General features: G+C 38.6%; 2 protein-coding genes across 3 annotated transcripts in view; both read right to left on the minus strand.

The window, feature by feature from the left end:
• aox6 (aldehyde oxidase 6) overlaps window positions 1-14,816 on the minus strand; it is a 31,969-nt gene extending 17,153 nt beyond the window's left edge. Inside the window, exon 1 of one of the 2 annotated variants that reach the window (XM_079671931.1) lies at window positions 14,620-14,816. Coding sequence is in view for 1 of the 2 variants with exons in the window: in XM_079671930.1 (XP_079528056.1) it covers window positions 857-910 (54 nt within the window). In the remaining variant the exon portion in view is untranslated. Of the gene's footprint in view, window positions 1-856; window positions 992-14,619 lie in introns of those variants that run through there. The other variant, XM_079671930.1, reaches the window with a different exon arrangement.
• arl4ca (ADP-ribosylation factor-like 4Ca) lies at window positions 10,153-13,828 on the minus strand. The gene has a single exon (XM_079670070.1). It carries the CDS (start codon window positions 13,367-13,369, stop codon window positions 12,785-12,787), a length of 585 nt encoding a protein of 194 aa, XP_079526196.1. The 5' UTR covers window positions 13,370-13,828; the 3' UTR covers window positions 10,153-12,784.
• Window positions 14,817-15,760: the final 944 nt, after the last annotated feature.

The following is a 15,760-nucleotide window of genomic DNA, read 5'->3' on the forward strand; positions in this document are numbered from 1 at the left end:
CCACCTTGACAGAAAACTGAATTCAGTTGAGACAAAACATATTTTTATCTTAATTTATCATTAAGTCAAAAAAAGAACAACATTGAGAAACATGCTTAATGTCCAGAGCTTCCAGAGCTTAAAGTATTGCAAGGATGTCTATATAATCAATAGATAAACATACATTTCTATTGATATGTTTGTTTGTAAATTATGCTTCTTATACCAATATAATTTCCCAATATGAGATCAATTAATTACATCTAATCTATCTAATCTCAATGAATTCTGCTATTCTGCACTTTCTATTATATTGTATTTGATTTTATTGACCTGTACTATGTTATCTGTTGTATTGTGTTGCACTGTTGGAGGAGCCTGTAACCTAAGAATCTCATTTTCCTAACTACACTGTAGCAATAAAGAAAAAATAAAAGCCTTGAACCTTGGATCAATGTAATATATTGCAACCTCATATGAACTGTATTGCTGTTTTTGTATTACTGGGGCCTTTTTTTCTCAGAAAATATAACAAAAAGAAGTTTAGGTTTGTCAGATATAAGTGTTTATTCATAAAATTGTACAGTTGTGTGATGCTAAAACTTTTTTTCTGGAGATATTATTTTTTAAACCCATTTCCGTCCCAGATTCTGAGGGCTTACCGTTTGCAGTTCATGACTTAAAAACTACTTTTAGTTCAATTTAAGCGTGTATTCTAATTCTCTAAATCCCTCACACTGTTTTATGAGTCAAAAATACAACTTTTAACATTTGTGCAAACTAATTTGCAGCATTTGTGACAGACTTTAGCTGAAAAAACGACTGGCTAAAAGCTGAAACTACCTCAAACATGGTTATCTGTTTATTAAATGCGTACCTTTTTCCCGTTGATAAAAAAGCACAACATATCTCCCTCTTTCTCTGCAGACATCTTCCAAGTGAATCACGCGACTTTGTCAACACTCGATCAAGCCAGTGTGAATAAAACAGAACCTCTGGCTGTCGGAACTTTCGAAATAAAACCAACGAACCTGGGAAATACATAGATTTTTGTCCAGCCTTTTCAAATACTGTACGACGCTGGAACTTTTCCTAAGTATTCTTTAGTGACATTCATTTCAATTTTCAATAATTTGTTCATTACATGATACACTCAACTATACTATTTAACCATAGGTGTATGTTGTTGTGAAATAAATGTATCTTTTTGTTGAGCGTTAACAGTGAAAACCTGATTCTTTTATTTTGAATTCATTCTCAGTCAACTTCCTGTTTATAACTGAACGCCTGCTTCCTTCTGACTTGATCCGCAGACGCCCACCTTTCACTTTAAAGGACCTGCAAAGACACAGAATTAGCTCAATGATTCACTCTGGACGTATATAACTACATTCACTGTAATTCTAGTGTTTTTGTACTTTTTTAATCTCATGCTTTTGCGCTTCACGGCCCCTTCACTGCTGCTTAAAGTGTTTATTTTTGGCTCTGTGAGTTAGGTACAATACCTATACAAACATTTGTGTAGATTGCCTACTTTCCCCTGCAGAATGTTATCTGATAAAATAAATAAATAATTAACCTGCACTGTGTTTGGCAGGCAAACATCAGACTTTTTCGCACTTCGTCACTTGAGGTTATGTTGCTGTGTGTTAAGAGAACAAAAATGCGAATCTATGCCAAAATAATTGATCTTAGACATAATTTATTATCAAATTAAAGTTTATATCTTATCTCTACCCTACCCTAGAAAGAAAAACATTATCAGACATTTGCAAATAGCTAGTGAGTTTAGGAGGTTTATTAATAAAGTGAGCTTTGACATCCAGACACTAGTGAAGCTTACAACAAAAACCAACAGAACAATTATTTTTTATGTTGCTTTTCCAGTTGATCGTAACATATAATCTAGGATGTACATATTAAAGTAGTTTTGTGCAATTTATCATATTAACAACAGGATTTTAAATAAAAGCAACATCCCGAGATTAAAAGTAACCTTATTTTATACTCCTGTTTTGTCCTTGTAGAGTTAATATATCATTGTTATAATATAATATTATTATATTTTTAAGATAAGGGGAAACAACATAAGGCCGTTTATTGCCACTCAGGGTGCAGGACATAAGTGTGGCCACAAGAAGGAGCTAAAGTATCATAAGTCTGTTTAGTGTAAATATAAATATTACATTACATGTCACTTGATAGACGCTTTTATCCAAAGCAACTTACATAGTCAATACTGTGGACAATCCCCGCAGGAGCAATTTGGAGTGAAGTGTCTTGCCCAGGGACACAACCACATGCTGATTGCAGTGGGGTTTGAACCTGTGACCCCCTGATCCAAATACCAGTGCACTAGTCCACTGCGCCACATGCCTCCCTATTAAATAAAATGAGTAGAAGATTTATTATATTATTCCGTTGTTTCACTGATGAACGCTCAACTCTTACTTTATGTATACAAACTGTGCAACTTCCGGGAAGTCTTCACTTTAGCATTATATCCTGCTAGATATTTTGTGGGATATAATGAGCAAGTATTTTTTAAGTTATGGTCCACACAGATGTTTTTGTGAGGTCACAGTGAAATCTAACCCCTCAAATCTAAACAAATATAAAGTTTGTATAAGCACAGATGCTTTCTTTGCCTTCACTCCGTACATTAAGTACTTTATAAACGAACTGCTCATGTACATTTGTGATTATTTGTCCGCTCCTGTGGGGGGTTGATTTTCCATTTCCGTCACATTAAGTTATTCCGGGATGAGATTTAGTTGAATATGATCTGTCATCAGTTAATATGAATAAACCTGCTCTTCCTCTTGTATTTCCTGTTGTAGATATGATCAGTTATGTGACTTTAACCCCTGCTACTTTCCTTCTGGACTTTTTGTAGCCATTAAGATATGTCTTCAGTTTTCCAGAACAACACCAACACTTGTTGATGCAATCATGAGAAAGCCCTTCTTTGTTTAACACGCAGTTTATTTATATAGCAATAAATCTGTTTCAGAGACGGTATATCCTCTCCAGACAAATTAACTTAAAATAATCTGACGCAGTGACAGACAGTCTGAGGTTTGTTTCTGTCAACTCCCAGCATCCTTTTGGAGAGGGTCCCGCCCTCTGGGTTACAGAGGTGTGCCGTGTAATTTAACACGCTAATGAGACGCTCCTCAAAACGGTCGTCATTAAAGTCATACATCTTCAGTCTTAAAAAGGATTTAGATTGGACTATATTATATTAAAAAAATAACGTTTTGTTACTTTTTTTCAAACATTTGAATACCTTTAAAAACAAAGCGTTTTCTATAAAAATATATTAAATTATTAAGTTATTTAACTCTTTTTTTGTTTGTCCTCTTTTGGCCCGCCATACACTTTAAATAAGCTATAAAAAATGTAAAAAAATATATAATGCTAAAACATTGAGAATTTAAAACATCTTAAACTTGCAATTTTGATTTGATCTATGTTCTTATAGACTTTAATTGACTTAAAAAACAAGTGACATTTTTCAGCTGTAAACGTTCAGCGCCTCCCGTTCTCCTCTGCTCGCAGTCTGTAATTAAAATGATAATGAACGTGTTGTAAATGCAGCGTGACGTCAGCACTGACTCTGGGTTCACCCTGAAAACTCAGCTGGATTATCCTCCGCCTGAACTGCACACACACTCCTCACTCTGTGTGTGAAGGAATTCTGATGCAAAACCAACTGGATCTATCTGCAGCACAATTTGCATTTTAATACGCAGAGTTCATTTCCAACGTGTCTATTAATCCATTTGGAACAAACAAGAGTCTGAAAAGCTTCCAGAGTGGGTTTTAAACAACCTGCACAATAAAGAGGATTTTCTCTCGATATGTATATGCAACAGCGGCTATTTTTAGGACAGTGTTATTGGAGAAATCATCGAAACAGAAGCAAAGCAGAGATTAACGTTTATCAAGATCAAGAAAAGCTTAGGGAAAAAACTTGAATCGCCTCGCTAACTAATCAAATTGCAGTTTAATGGAGAAATATGACGATATTGTATGTAGATAATTACAATAACCCCAAATTGATCATGTTGTTGATAGTGCTACAGATGCGCTAGGAATAAAATTGGACTCTGTTGCTCCTATGAAAAAGAAGAAAATAAAACAACATAGACTAGCTGCACCTCTTCACCCCTAAAGGGCACTGAGAACTTCCACACCAACACTATGTGCAATATAAATATCAATTTAATTAACATCATTGCAATACACTCGCTGCTATATATATATAACTATGTGCAATATTATATTATTAGTATTATTAATAATGCTATGATAACGTGCAATTACGTAACTGCCACTACGTTTTATTTTTTGCACTACTAACTACTGCTAATAATAATTGCATTGATTGTGTGACCATATGTTTCTACGTTTCATGTTGTCTGTGGATGTTTAATTGCTCTTTTTGCTGCACTTTTAGTGTAAAGTTTTGCTGTTGTGCTGCTGTGTTTATTGTGTTTATTGTATTTTGTTACTCTGGCACAACAATTTCCTTCGGGATGAATTAAGTCTTATCTTTTCTTATCTTAGCTCCATGGCATAATGCTGAAACCCGCAAAATAAAGCAAAAGTCGAGAAAACTTGAAAGGATATGGCGTTCCACTTGAAGAATCTCGTTTAATTTGGCATATTACTCTCAATGAATATAAGAAAGCACTGCGTAAAGCGAGAGCAGCCTACTACTCTTCATTAATAGATGAGAATAAGAATAATGCAAGATTTATTTTCAGCACTGTAGCCAGGCTGACAGAGAGCCACAGCTTCATTGAGCCTTCTATTCCCATAGCACTCAGTAGCAATGATTTTATGTGCTTTTTTAATGATAAAATTGTTACTCTTAGAAACAAAATTAATGACCTCTTGCATTTGACCAGTATAGTGTTATCAACAGCTCCCGGAAACGTAAGCTCTAATATTACACTAGATAGTAAACTAGAATGCTTTTCAGCCATAAACCTTGAACAATTAAATTCAATGATTCTTTCTTCTAAACCATCAACGTGTATCTTAGACCCGATTCCAACTAAGCTGTTAAAGGAAGTTTTTCCATTAATTAGCACTTCTTTATTAAATATTATGAATATGTCTTTATTATCAGGCTATGTTCCACAATCATTTAAAGTTGCAGTAATAAAACCTCTTTTTAAAAAGCACAACCTCGATCCAGAGGTTTTAGCCAATTATAGACCTATTTCTAATCTCCCATTCCTCTCAAAAATTATTGAGAAAGCGGTCGCAAAACAGCTGTGTGATTACTTAAAAAACTATGATTTATTTGAAGATTTTCATTCTGGCCTTAGAACACATCATAGCACAGAGACAGCTCTGGTCAAAGTCACAAATTACACTCTAATAGCCTCTGACAAGGGACTTGTCTCTATTCTTGTTTTGCTCAATCTCAGTGCTGCATTTGATACTATCGACCATGATATCCTATTGCAAAGACTAGAGCACTTAGTTGGCATACAGGGAACTGCTTTAGGCTGGTTTAGGTCCTATCTATCTGAACGCTCTCAGTTTGTACGTGTCAACGATGAATCTTCCATGCTAACCAAAGTTAGCCATGGAGTGCCACAGGGCTCAGTGCTTGGACCTATTTTGTTCACACTATACAGTATATGCTTCTGCCAGGCAACATTATAAGGAATCATTCTGTACATTTCCACTGTTATGCGGATGATACTCAACTATATTTATCAATCAAGCCTGATGAAACCAATCACCTAAATAAAATTCAAGACTGCCTCAAGAACTTAAAAACGTGGATGACATTAAACTTTTTGATGTTAAACACGACCAAAACTGAAGTTATTGTACTCGGCCCAAAGAATCTACGAAACAAACTATCTAAAGATATACTAGTTATGGATGGCATTAATTTGGCCTCCAGTAAGACTGTAAGGAATATTGGTGTTGTATTTGATCAGGATTTATCCTTTAACGCCCACATAAAATCCATCTCAAGGACCGCCTACTTCCATCTACGCAACATTGCCAAAATCAGGCATATCTTGCCTCAAAATGATGCAGAGAAACTAGTCCATGCATTTCTTACTTCTAGGCTGGATTATTGTAACTCTTTATTATCAGGGTGTACCAAGAAGTCAGTCAAGTCGCTTCAGCTGATTCAAAATGCTGCAGCATGTGTACTAACCAGAGTTAGGACCTGTACCGGTTCTGGCTGCCTTACACTGGCTCCCTATAGAACACAGGATAGAATTTAAAATTCTTCTTCTCACCTACAAAGCCCTTAATGGGCAGGCGCCATCTTACCTTAAAGAACTCATTATACCCTACTGTCCTAGGGCATTGCATTCCAAGAATGCAGGGTTGTTGGTTGTTCCTAGAGTCTCTAAAAGTACAATGGGAGCCAGAGCCTTTTCTTATCAAGATCCACATTTGTGGAATCAGCTTCCAGTTTGTGTTCGGGCGGCAGACAGCTTATCCATTTTTAAGAGAACGCTAAAGACCTTCCTTTTGGATAAAGCTTTTAGTGATAAAATAAAATAATCTAATAAGAGTGCATTGACGTAGATACGTTGTGCCTCTTCACTTATACATTTGAGTTCTTACTCTTTCACTTAAATCCTAAAAACTTAGATCTTATATTTAAAACTATATCCAAAACCTTTCCCCTCTCTGACCTCTCGAGGTTCTAATAGAGGGTAACAGGTTGCAGAGAAGGCCTAGCCCGGCCCGGGAGTGTGGAACGTAGCCACAGACCTACTCCTTACCTCTAACCAATTCAGGTTCCAGTGGGGACCTCTCTCCCTGTGTGTGCCTCTCCACCTCTGTTTCCTACTTCTTACTTGCTACCCTTTTCCCTCAACTTATCCTAAGGGACTGCATGTACTGTATGTAGACACGTTAGTTTAGCTGCTACAAACATCTCACCTGATTATATTGAGAAAGAATACAACACAACCTAAATCATTTCAGACAAAAAATGAAGCTCAAACATGTTCATATACAAACAAACAAACAAACATGTATAGGCTTGGTATGTTGGGGGGGGGCACCTTACTCCGTCTTTCTGGCTGTTTGTACCTGTGTACTCTCATGTTCCGATTAACCCAGCTTCCCCCAAATCTCTTTTTTGTGTCCATATATACGCCGGGATCCTGAGTCGAGGCTAATCCTGTTGCTGTGGTCGTGTGTCCTGGATCCTCTATCCTGAGTACTGGATCTGAGTCCTGGACTTCGAGTCGTGGCTGAACCTGTCTCTGCGGTCCTGCCAGACTCTCACCATACTACTTCCCTGATGGCTCCCACAAGATTGCTGACATCCTTGTGGATTCATTTTCTTATTATAGACACATGCATTTCCAAACATTTGGTCTACCTATGTTGTAAATGTATTATTTTTTCAATTTACACACGGCATCTATTGCACGTCTGTCCGTCCTGGGAGAGGGATCCCTCCTCTGTTGCTCTCCCTGAGGTTTCTCCTATGTTCCCCTTTAAACTGTGGGGTTTTGTCTGGAAGTTTTTCCTTGTACGATGTGAGGGTCTAAGGACAGAGGGTGTCGTATTGTCATACTGATATTCTGTACAAACTGTGAAGACCACTGAGACAAATGTAACATTTGTGATATTGGGCTATATAAATAAACATTGATTTATTGATTGTTAATTTCTGTGTAAATGTGTAATCTGTGAATGTAAAACACTGCTTTGACCTTTGACTCCCAATAAGGTTGTATGTGAGTTCTCCGAAAAGCGATCAAAGCAGATTTCTTTGCCTTTTCTAGACTTAAACCAGTGGTGTTTTGTCTATAAACACAGTTCCCGAGATTTAAATATGTCTGATTTTTAGATAAATGCGTCCCCTCCTTTACTTCTAGACACTTCAATCCCTGAGGAGAGATAAAACGTCTTATTCTAGGAACACAAAGTACACGGTGCAATTTCCCAAAACAATTAAATAACAGTAGTTTCACACGTCAGTGGTTCCACTCTGACATGACAGCGGCTCACAGTCTCACAGCCCATAATAATAAGAGGTTATGGAGTCACGCAGCAGACACTGCAGAGACGGAGGTCAGGCACATTTATCTCGAGACAGAAAACATGTTGTTCGTGTTCCTGGAAATTCTTGATACTGTATATTTGTAGCATACATATTTTCTTTGTTTACTGTTATACAGCGTCCACATTTTTATCAGATCTTCTTATGTGTATTTCAATATTTTATTTTTGCACATGTCCACGTTTTTAACCTAATTTCTTATGTCTGTATTACTATTTTATTCAATTTGAAAGTTATAGCATGTTGTTAAAGTGTATAGAATGTACTTTATATTGTGATTAATAAAGTAAACTAGAGAATGCAATCCCTGAAGAAATTGCTAGTGGGAATGAAAAGCTGACGCTAAACTGATATATGCTGAAATGTAATGTGTAAGAAGAAAGTGAAGAATTTAGATTGAAATGATACATGAACACTGGGGGCTTGAATGTGATGTGTGATAAGAAAAGAAAGTAAAAAGGTTTGGAAAAGCAGCAGAATATTTGAACTGCAAACTTTTGAACTAACTTGATGGTGAATGATCTGTCGCCATGCCAACGGAATTTGATGACATCCCATAATACGCTTAGATGCGTTGATGGCTGCATCGTTACCAAACCTGTGAAGTTTTGGGCCATTTGGAGCATTTTCACTGAAGTTATGAGAAAACCATGTTTCATGGCGAGGGATGCGTTTCCATGGAAACGGCATATGGTGAGATGTCAGATTTGATGCAGATCTGTTGAGGCATGGAGAGGTGATATACAGGTGAAGATTGTGGGACGACCGGACCGTGTCCATTGGAGCTACAGCGACATTGTGTTTTATGGCGAGGGATGCGTTTCCATGGCAACAACCTATGGTGAGATCTCAGATTTGGCATAGAGCTGTTGAGGCATGGACCGGTGATATACAAGCGAAGTTTGGGGGACGATCGGACCGTGTCCATTGGAGTTACAGCGACATCGTGTTTTATGGCGAGGGAAACGGCATATGATGACGCCCCATAATTGACGTAGAGCTGTGTTAACCATTATGCTTATTAACCACCTGCTCTGAGCATGTCAGTTGGAGTTATGACATCATCGTGTTCCATGACACGGGTGTTTATATTTGAGCTAACGACGTGTCCAGAGATCAAAGGTTTCCATGGTGATCAGTGAGAGAGGAGCATTTTCATTGTTCTGAATGATACATAAACCTCTTACATCTGAACGTTTTTTTGAAGAACCGTAACAGATATCGGTGAAATTTCAAAGCATGAAGCATGTCAAGGAACTTGAGCATCTGAAGTGTGCTTTTTGTGTGCTTTTTGTGTACTTTCGGGGTTAATAATGTGGCCTTTTGGGCAGATTAACTAAAGGTGTGCAGCTGCTGTGGTGGGGAAAGGCGAGGCTGAACTTACAATGGAGTTTAAAGTTTTTTATTTTTCTAGCTAGGAGATGTTTTCCTACGTTTCTCATGAAAGATTATGTCTCAGGAATGTAGGGTTTGGGAATTATGGCAGGTTTAAAAGAACATATGAAGGCAAAATTAAATCTGTCCTCCACTCTAGCTGTGACATCACGCACTCTAAATCTGAAGAAGGCCTCTTTACCAAGGTCTGAACAATGTTTAATATCTCTAAAAGTATGAATCAGATTTAAAAGTTGTGTTACACGAATAATGTCAAAAAGATGTGTAACGTTTTAAAGTTGGAATGAGGTTTCTGAGTGAAAGTATGAAGGAGCAGTTAGCAGTTGAAGTTGCATGAAGATTGTTCAAGTCTGAAGAGTTTCTCCATTGACTTCCATGTTAAAAATGGGATGAATTATGGGATGTACGTATCTCTGGAATTATGAAAGTTATGAATGAGAAAAGTAATAGCACTCAAAAGCTGAACGTTTTGATGTTTGAACGGAGTTTCTGCGATGTGGAATGTGGGAGAAGAAGAGGTGCAAAATAACCCGGCGGAATAATAAAGAATTTTGTGCGTAGCATAACAGATAGTTGGAATGCTGTATCAGCATTCCCACTAGATAATGTTTAATAATAACTTACAACAGTACACACAACTGGCACTTATCTGTTGGGAAATTCTCGCCCTGAAGCTTTAGAATAATAAAACACGCGCCAGACACACACACGTTAAATTACAAAGACTTTAATCCCAAAAATATTTTTACTTTTTTCCATTTTTGGCACATTGTTTGGTCTTGCTGTATTTTAGCTGTAACACTGTACTGTATAATTTACATTGTGTGTCATGCAATGTTGAAAACAGCTCGATTACTTCAGAGAAAAAGATGCTACGTTCACGTCGGATTTATATCGGGAATATCATATTTAAAATAAATGAAATATCTTGCGACTTGTGGTTATTATAAGTGGACATTTTTTCAGCATTCTTAAATACTAAATGACCAAATTAACCTAAAAACATGCTGCAGTTTATCACTTAAAATCCATATTATTTTGTGAAAATGGAGCTGCAGCAATTCCTCTTTTTATTCTGACGTGAACACGGCATTAGAAATGACTCCATCTGAGACATTCAACAGTCCTGTCAAGACTAATTCTATTTTCTGTGACATTTCTTTATCTTTCCTGCAAGCTGCAACATTATCAGGGTTGTGGACTGAATTACAGGTACTCATTTAACTTTAAAACTAGTTTATAACTCAACTGGAAGACCACTTTATGATTGAATATCATTCAATAAGAGAACAGGTTCCAGCCTGTCGCTTTGTTTCATCGTTACAGGAAGACACTTTGATCCTTCTGATAAAATCACGACTACCCTGTGATTTCTTCTCATGTGAAACACTCACAATGCACAATCATAGTTTGCATTTGAAGTCCATTTGTTCAGAAGCTTATCATGAGATAAAATGGTCATTTAAACAAGAATAAAAAGACACTTCCCAGCCATGGCATTAATCTTTACACCTGCATTTTTGGCTCACATGTACGATGGCAGACCGGTGCAAACGTGTTACAATACAAAACATTTACACTAGGAGGAACGTGCTGCAGTGTCAGAAACGATGCAAATACAAAAAACAAAAAGTGCCAAAACACATCCAAATGGAGAAACATCTTCGCCAACCTGACAACACATGAACAGCGTTTACTAAAAGCGCTGCATAAACAAAACATTGCACTCAAAAGTGACGCACACAGCTGGGACCGTGTTGTCTTGAGGTTCGGAGATGCTAAAGCTGCCCAGCTGTCACTGTTGTAAAAAATGTTATGGTCTTATTTTAACAATGTCCTTCAGATATAATAGCTGCTGTAAGCTAGCTAGCTAACTAACTAACTAACTGACTAACTCTGCTAACAGTGATAGTTAGACGACATTATAATCCCAGAACATCAACAAGCGCTCCACTCCAAGCTGTGTGCGTCACTTTTTAGTGTTTATATGCGGCGCTTTTAGTAAACGCTGCGCATGTTTTGTCAAGTTGCAGAAGATGTTTCCTCATTTGCATGTACTTTGGCACTTTTGTGTTTTTCTATTTGCATCGCTTCTGAAGCTGCAGTGTGTTTCTCCTAATGTAAGGACTGTTCAAATGCGTTTGCACCTGTTGGAAACCGTACAAATGAGAATCTTCTGCCCATATAGCTACATTAATCTGGGTTTCCATATCCCTGTATATACATTTGCAACAAATCAAGCTTTTTTTGATGGCCACTGGATGAGCTCTCTGCAAGTACTTGGCAGCAAACTGCATCTGGAGATTAGTAGCAAATTCAGATTATGTGACTAGTTGTTACTTTTCTTGGAAGAAATGAAGTGTTACTGCTAAAATAAAAGAGTTAAATGCTCATGTAAAATATAAAATGCTTGTTATGGACTGAGGGAAACAGTCAAAGTCAGACAGAAACAAATACAAGTGGAGGATGGATGGAAGAGGTCTGTCTTCTCTGGGAATCTTCTTTGGTGCAACACCATCTCTCAGCATCACATTAACAACTCTTTATATTTCTATAAAGTATCCCTAATAAAACAGTCTTATTTGTATATTTCTATATCAGGGACTTAGAGACACTATCTGCCTGTAAGGAAAGGTTCAAACTGTTCAACAAGGCAAGAAGATTACATTTATAATCACTTTTTTGTGTGTTTCTGTCACTCGTCGTATTTATGATTTAGTTGTTTTCTGTCCATTGAAATGTTGGTAAATGGAGTTAAGACAGCGCTCTTTCCTTATGTCCCTCTAAAACATTCATATACAATCATATATCCTAATGAGTGACAATATGTTTTAGCATCACTATATCAATATATTTATGTCATGTATGGAGGCTAGGATGATATTTATGCTTCATTGTGTTTTTTTATCTGCTGTAAAGCTGTGAAAACAATTAAGAAACCACTTTTTGCTATCTACTGTATAGGTATAGAGTTGAGTTAAATTAACGTTTCGGTTTTATTCACTAAACTACTGAAATCTCTCCCACATTTCCAAAAATAGTCATTCAATTTGCAAAAATAAATGAATGCAATGATGCCAAATAAAATAAATAAAATAAAAGATAAATAAATATAGATTTATAGAAACATACTTATATTAATTGTAAACATAACTGTATTTGACGTTAAAGCAAAAGGTAGAATTTGGGAGAAATGTTGTCAGAAGTTTAGAGAATAAAACAAAAATGTTAATTTACTCAAATAGATTCCTATAAATAGTCAAACCAGTTGCAGTGGTCACTTCATTTTAACTGGAGCTGTATTTATATTTCTGCAAAGTTCTATATATGTCTACGCCATCACGGCCTCTTCTTCTTCTGCTTCAGTGACTTCCTCCTCTTCACGATCATCTCGTACAGTTTATCCATGCCCTCCTCCAGCCCCTCGCCGATGATGGCGCAGGACGGCTGGACGTGGAAGGGGGTGGAGGGGGGGAGCTCTGAGAGGGCCAGCTGCTTCTCGATCTCCCCCACATCCAGAGCCCGAGGAAGGTCCTGCTTGTTGGCGATGACCAGCAGCGGGGTGCCCTGGTTCTCCACTGAACGCGTGATCTTGTGCAGCTCGGTGCGGGCCTCCTCCAGCCGCTCCGCGTCCACCGAGTCCACCACGTACACGATGCCGTCCGTGCAGCGGCTGTACGGCTTCCACAGGGGCCGCAGCTTCTCCTGGCCACCCACGTCCCAGAAGTGGCAGCTGATGCCCCGGGAGGCCCCCGCTCCTCCCAGCCGGATCTTCTCCGTGTTGAAGCCGATGGTGGGCACCGTGTTGACGAACTCGTTGAATTTGAGCCGGTACAGCACGGTGGTTTTCCCCGCAGAGTCCAAACCGAGCATGACTATGTGCAAAGACTGGAAGGCACCCAGGTTAGTGAAGCTGTTCCCCATGGTGCAGCCTGGGAAGGACACGCAGGAGATGCTCAAATGTCCCGGGAGTGATCCATAGTGCGACCAGACCACAAGGTGTGACAACGCGCCTGATCCGCGCCTCTCCTGCTCAGCACATGGGGATGTTGCAGCCCCGTGTTGCGCGGCGGCACTCCAGCAGCCAGATAAGCCGCAGCATCCTTGGACTCACTCCAACAGGTCAAAACACAGTCAAAACATCGCATGCAAAGCGGTGCATGCACGGTGCGCACAGCTCTCCAAATGCGCAAAATTACGCGTGGCCAAATGTCACATCGTGTCTCCAAGTGCGTAGCAGCTGTCCTCGTGTAATAACACACACAGACAAACACGAGTGATGGTGTGTGACGCGTGGATCAGCCTCTAAATATTGCCATGAAAAGATGCGTCAAGCTGAAGTACAACACTACAAAATAAGACTTCTGGTTAAGCAATGGCTCCTAAAAAATAAAAGCCTCCTGTTCTGATGTAAACCTCCCTGACGCATCTTGGACAGGGTTTTATTTTGGAAAGCATTCATTCCTATTTTGGTTTTAGTGTTTCCTCTGCGCACTGAGGTGAGCTGCTAAAGTCTGACACTTCGTGGTGAAATATATAAACTGCAGGCTGCTGATGCTGTGTGTTTTCATAATAACATACCGTTTAAATAGTTTATGTGACAAAGAACCAGTTAGGACCCCATGTTTGCATGAAAAGGACAAAACTAGTTATGGAAATACTTTTTAAACAATTGTTTTATAGTTTGCACATTTGTAATAGATGTAATTATTTTCAATTCGCATTATAATATATAATACTCAACTCTAGTTTAGTTGGAAGACGTATTTAGTTACTCTTTCCATAGGAAGAATTGTTCTGCTACATTTTATCAGTTTGCACTGGTCTAACTAAGACTATTTGGGGGGGGGGGGGGATTACCTTGTCGTACGTGAAATAAACTACCGAGGATACATATATTACAATACTGGAACATCTGACAACAATAAAAAGGATTTTAATCATCTAATTTTAAAATGCCACTTTTTCGTTCAGTGTCCTTGCAGGTGTCTGCCACTAGAGAGCAGCAGTATGTTGCATAACAGGAATATACGCTTATCAACCACAGAAAACCATTTTTGATTCAAGGTTTTAAGTTTTTGCATTAAAGTTAGACTTAAAATGATAACATCGACCTGGGGAGATTTTGGGAATGTGAAAACAACATTTATGTGAATTCTGTGTTCATACAGCACCCGTCTGTCAAGTTTTTCTTTGCTGTTTGAAGACGTGTCCAAATCGAGAGTCTGCAGATAGATGGTGCCTCATAGTGCAGGAGACAGACTGTAAATAAACTCTAAGGCTGTATAATTGTTATTAACTTGACTTTAATGTAGCTTTAAACCCCCCAAAAACACACACGGAGGAATTTTTCACCTGGCTTATTTACTTCCGTATTGGCCTATGTGGGCGTGGTCAGATCCGGCTTGATTGACAGACTCCTGTTAGATGATTTATAACTTTATTTAAACAGCAACTTTCAGACTACTGCTTTGCATTACAGCAGGTTTTGAGTGTATTTGCAGCCATCTGTACATTAAGTTTGCTCCAAATACTCAAATGAAACCTTCAACACGGTCTCATTATGTGGAGAAGAATGGAGTAAAACACCTGCAGAGGCTCTAATAAGTTAAAGCAGTCCCTGAACACACACACACACACACACACACACACACACACACACACACACACACACACACACACACACACACACACACACACACACACACACACACACACACACACACACACACACACACACACACACACACACACACACACACACAAGCAGACAATAACACTGACGCTAATTGTCCCCCCTGCCCTCCTTATCCATCGATCCGCCTGCTAATGAGAGTGTGTGTGAGATCAATGAAAGGAATTATAAGCAGGGCGTAGACATGCACACACACACACACACACACACACACACACACACACACACACACACACACACACACACACACACACACACACACACACACACACACACACACACACACACACACACACACACACACACACACACACACACACACACACACACACACACACACCCTTCTTTTATAAGCTCACACACTTTCCCTCTAACAAGGCTCCTGAATGTGTCTCCTCACCCACTACCCACACATCGTCTCATCCATAAAACAAGAGGCCTATTTACCTCTAATGTATTCCACTCCTCCTCGCTGTTCCTCAGGTAACAGACGACAAGCGGCTGGCAGATGTTGAGAAAGGTTAAAGTAAAAACACGACATGCTTCTCCCACTACAAGCAGGTTAACCCTCTGTGCTCCACCTGATGCAACAAGGGGGGGATATACAAATGTTGTTAAGA

This window comes from Notothenia rossii, assembly GCF_949606895.1.
Source record: "Notothenia rossii genome assembly, chromosome: 3".
In the NCBI taxonomy this organism is placed as follows: Eukaryota; Metazoa; Chordata; class Actinopteri; order Perciformes; family Nototheniidae; genus Notothenia; species Notothenia rossii.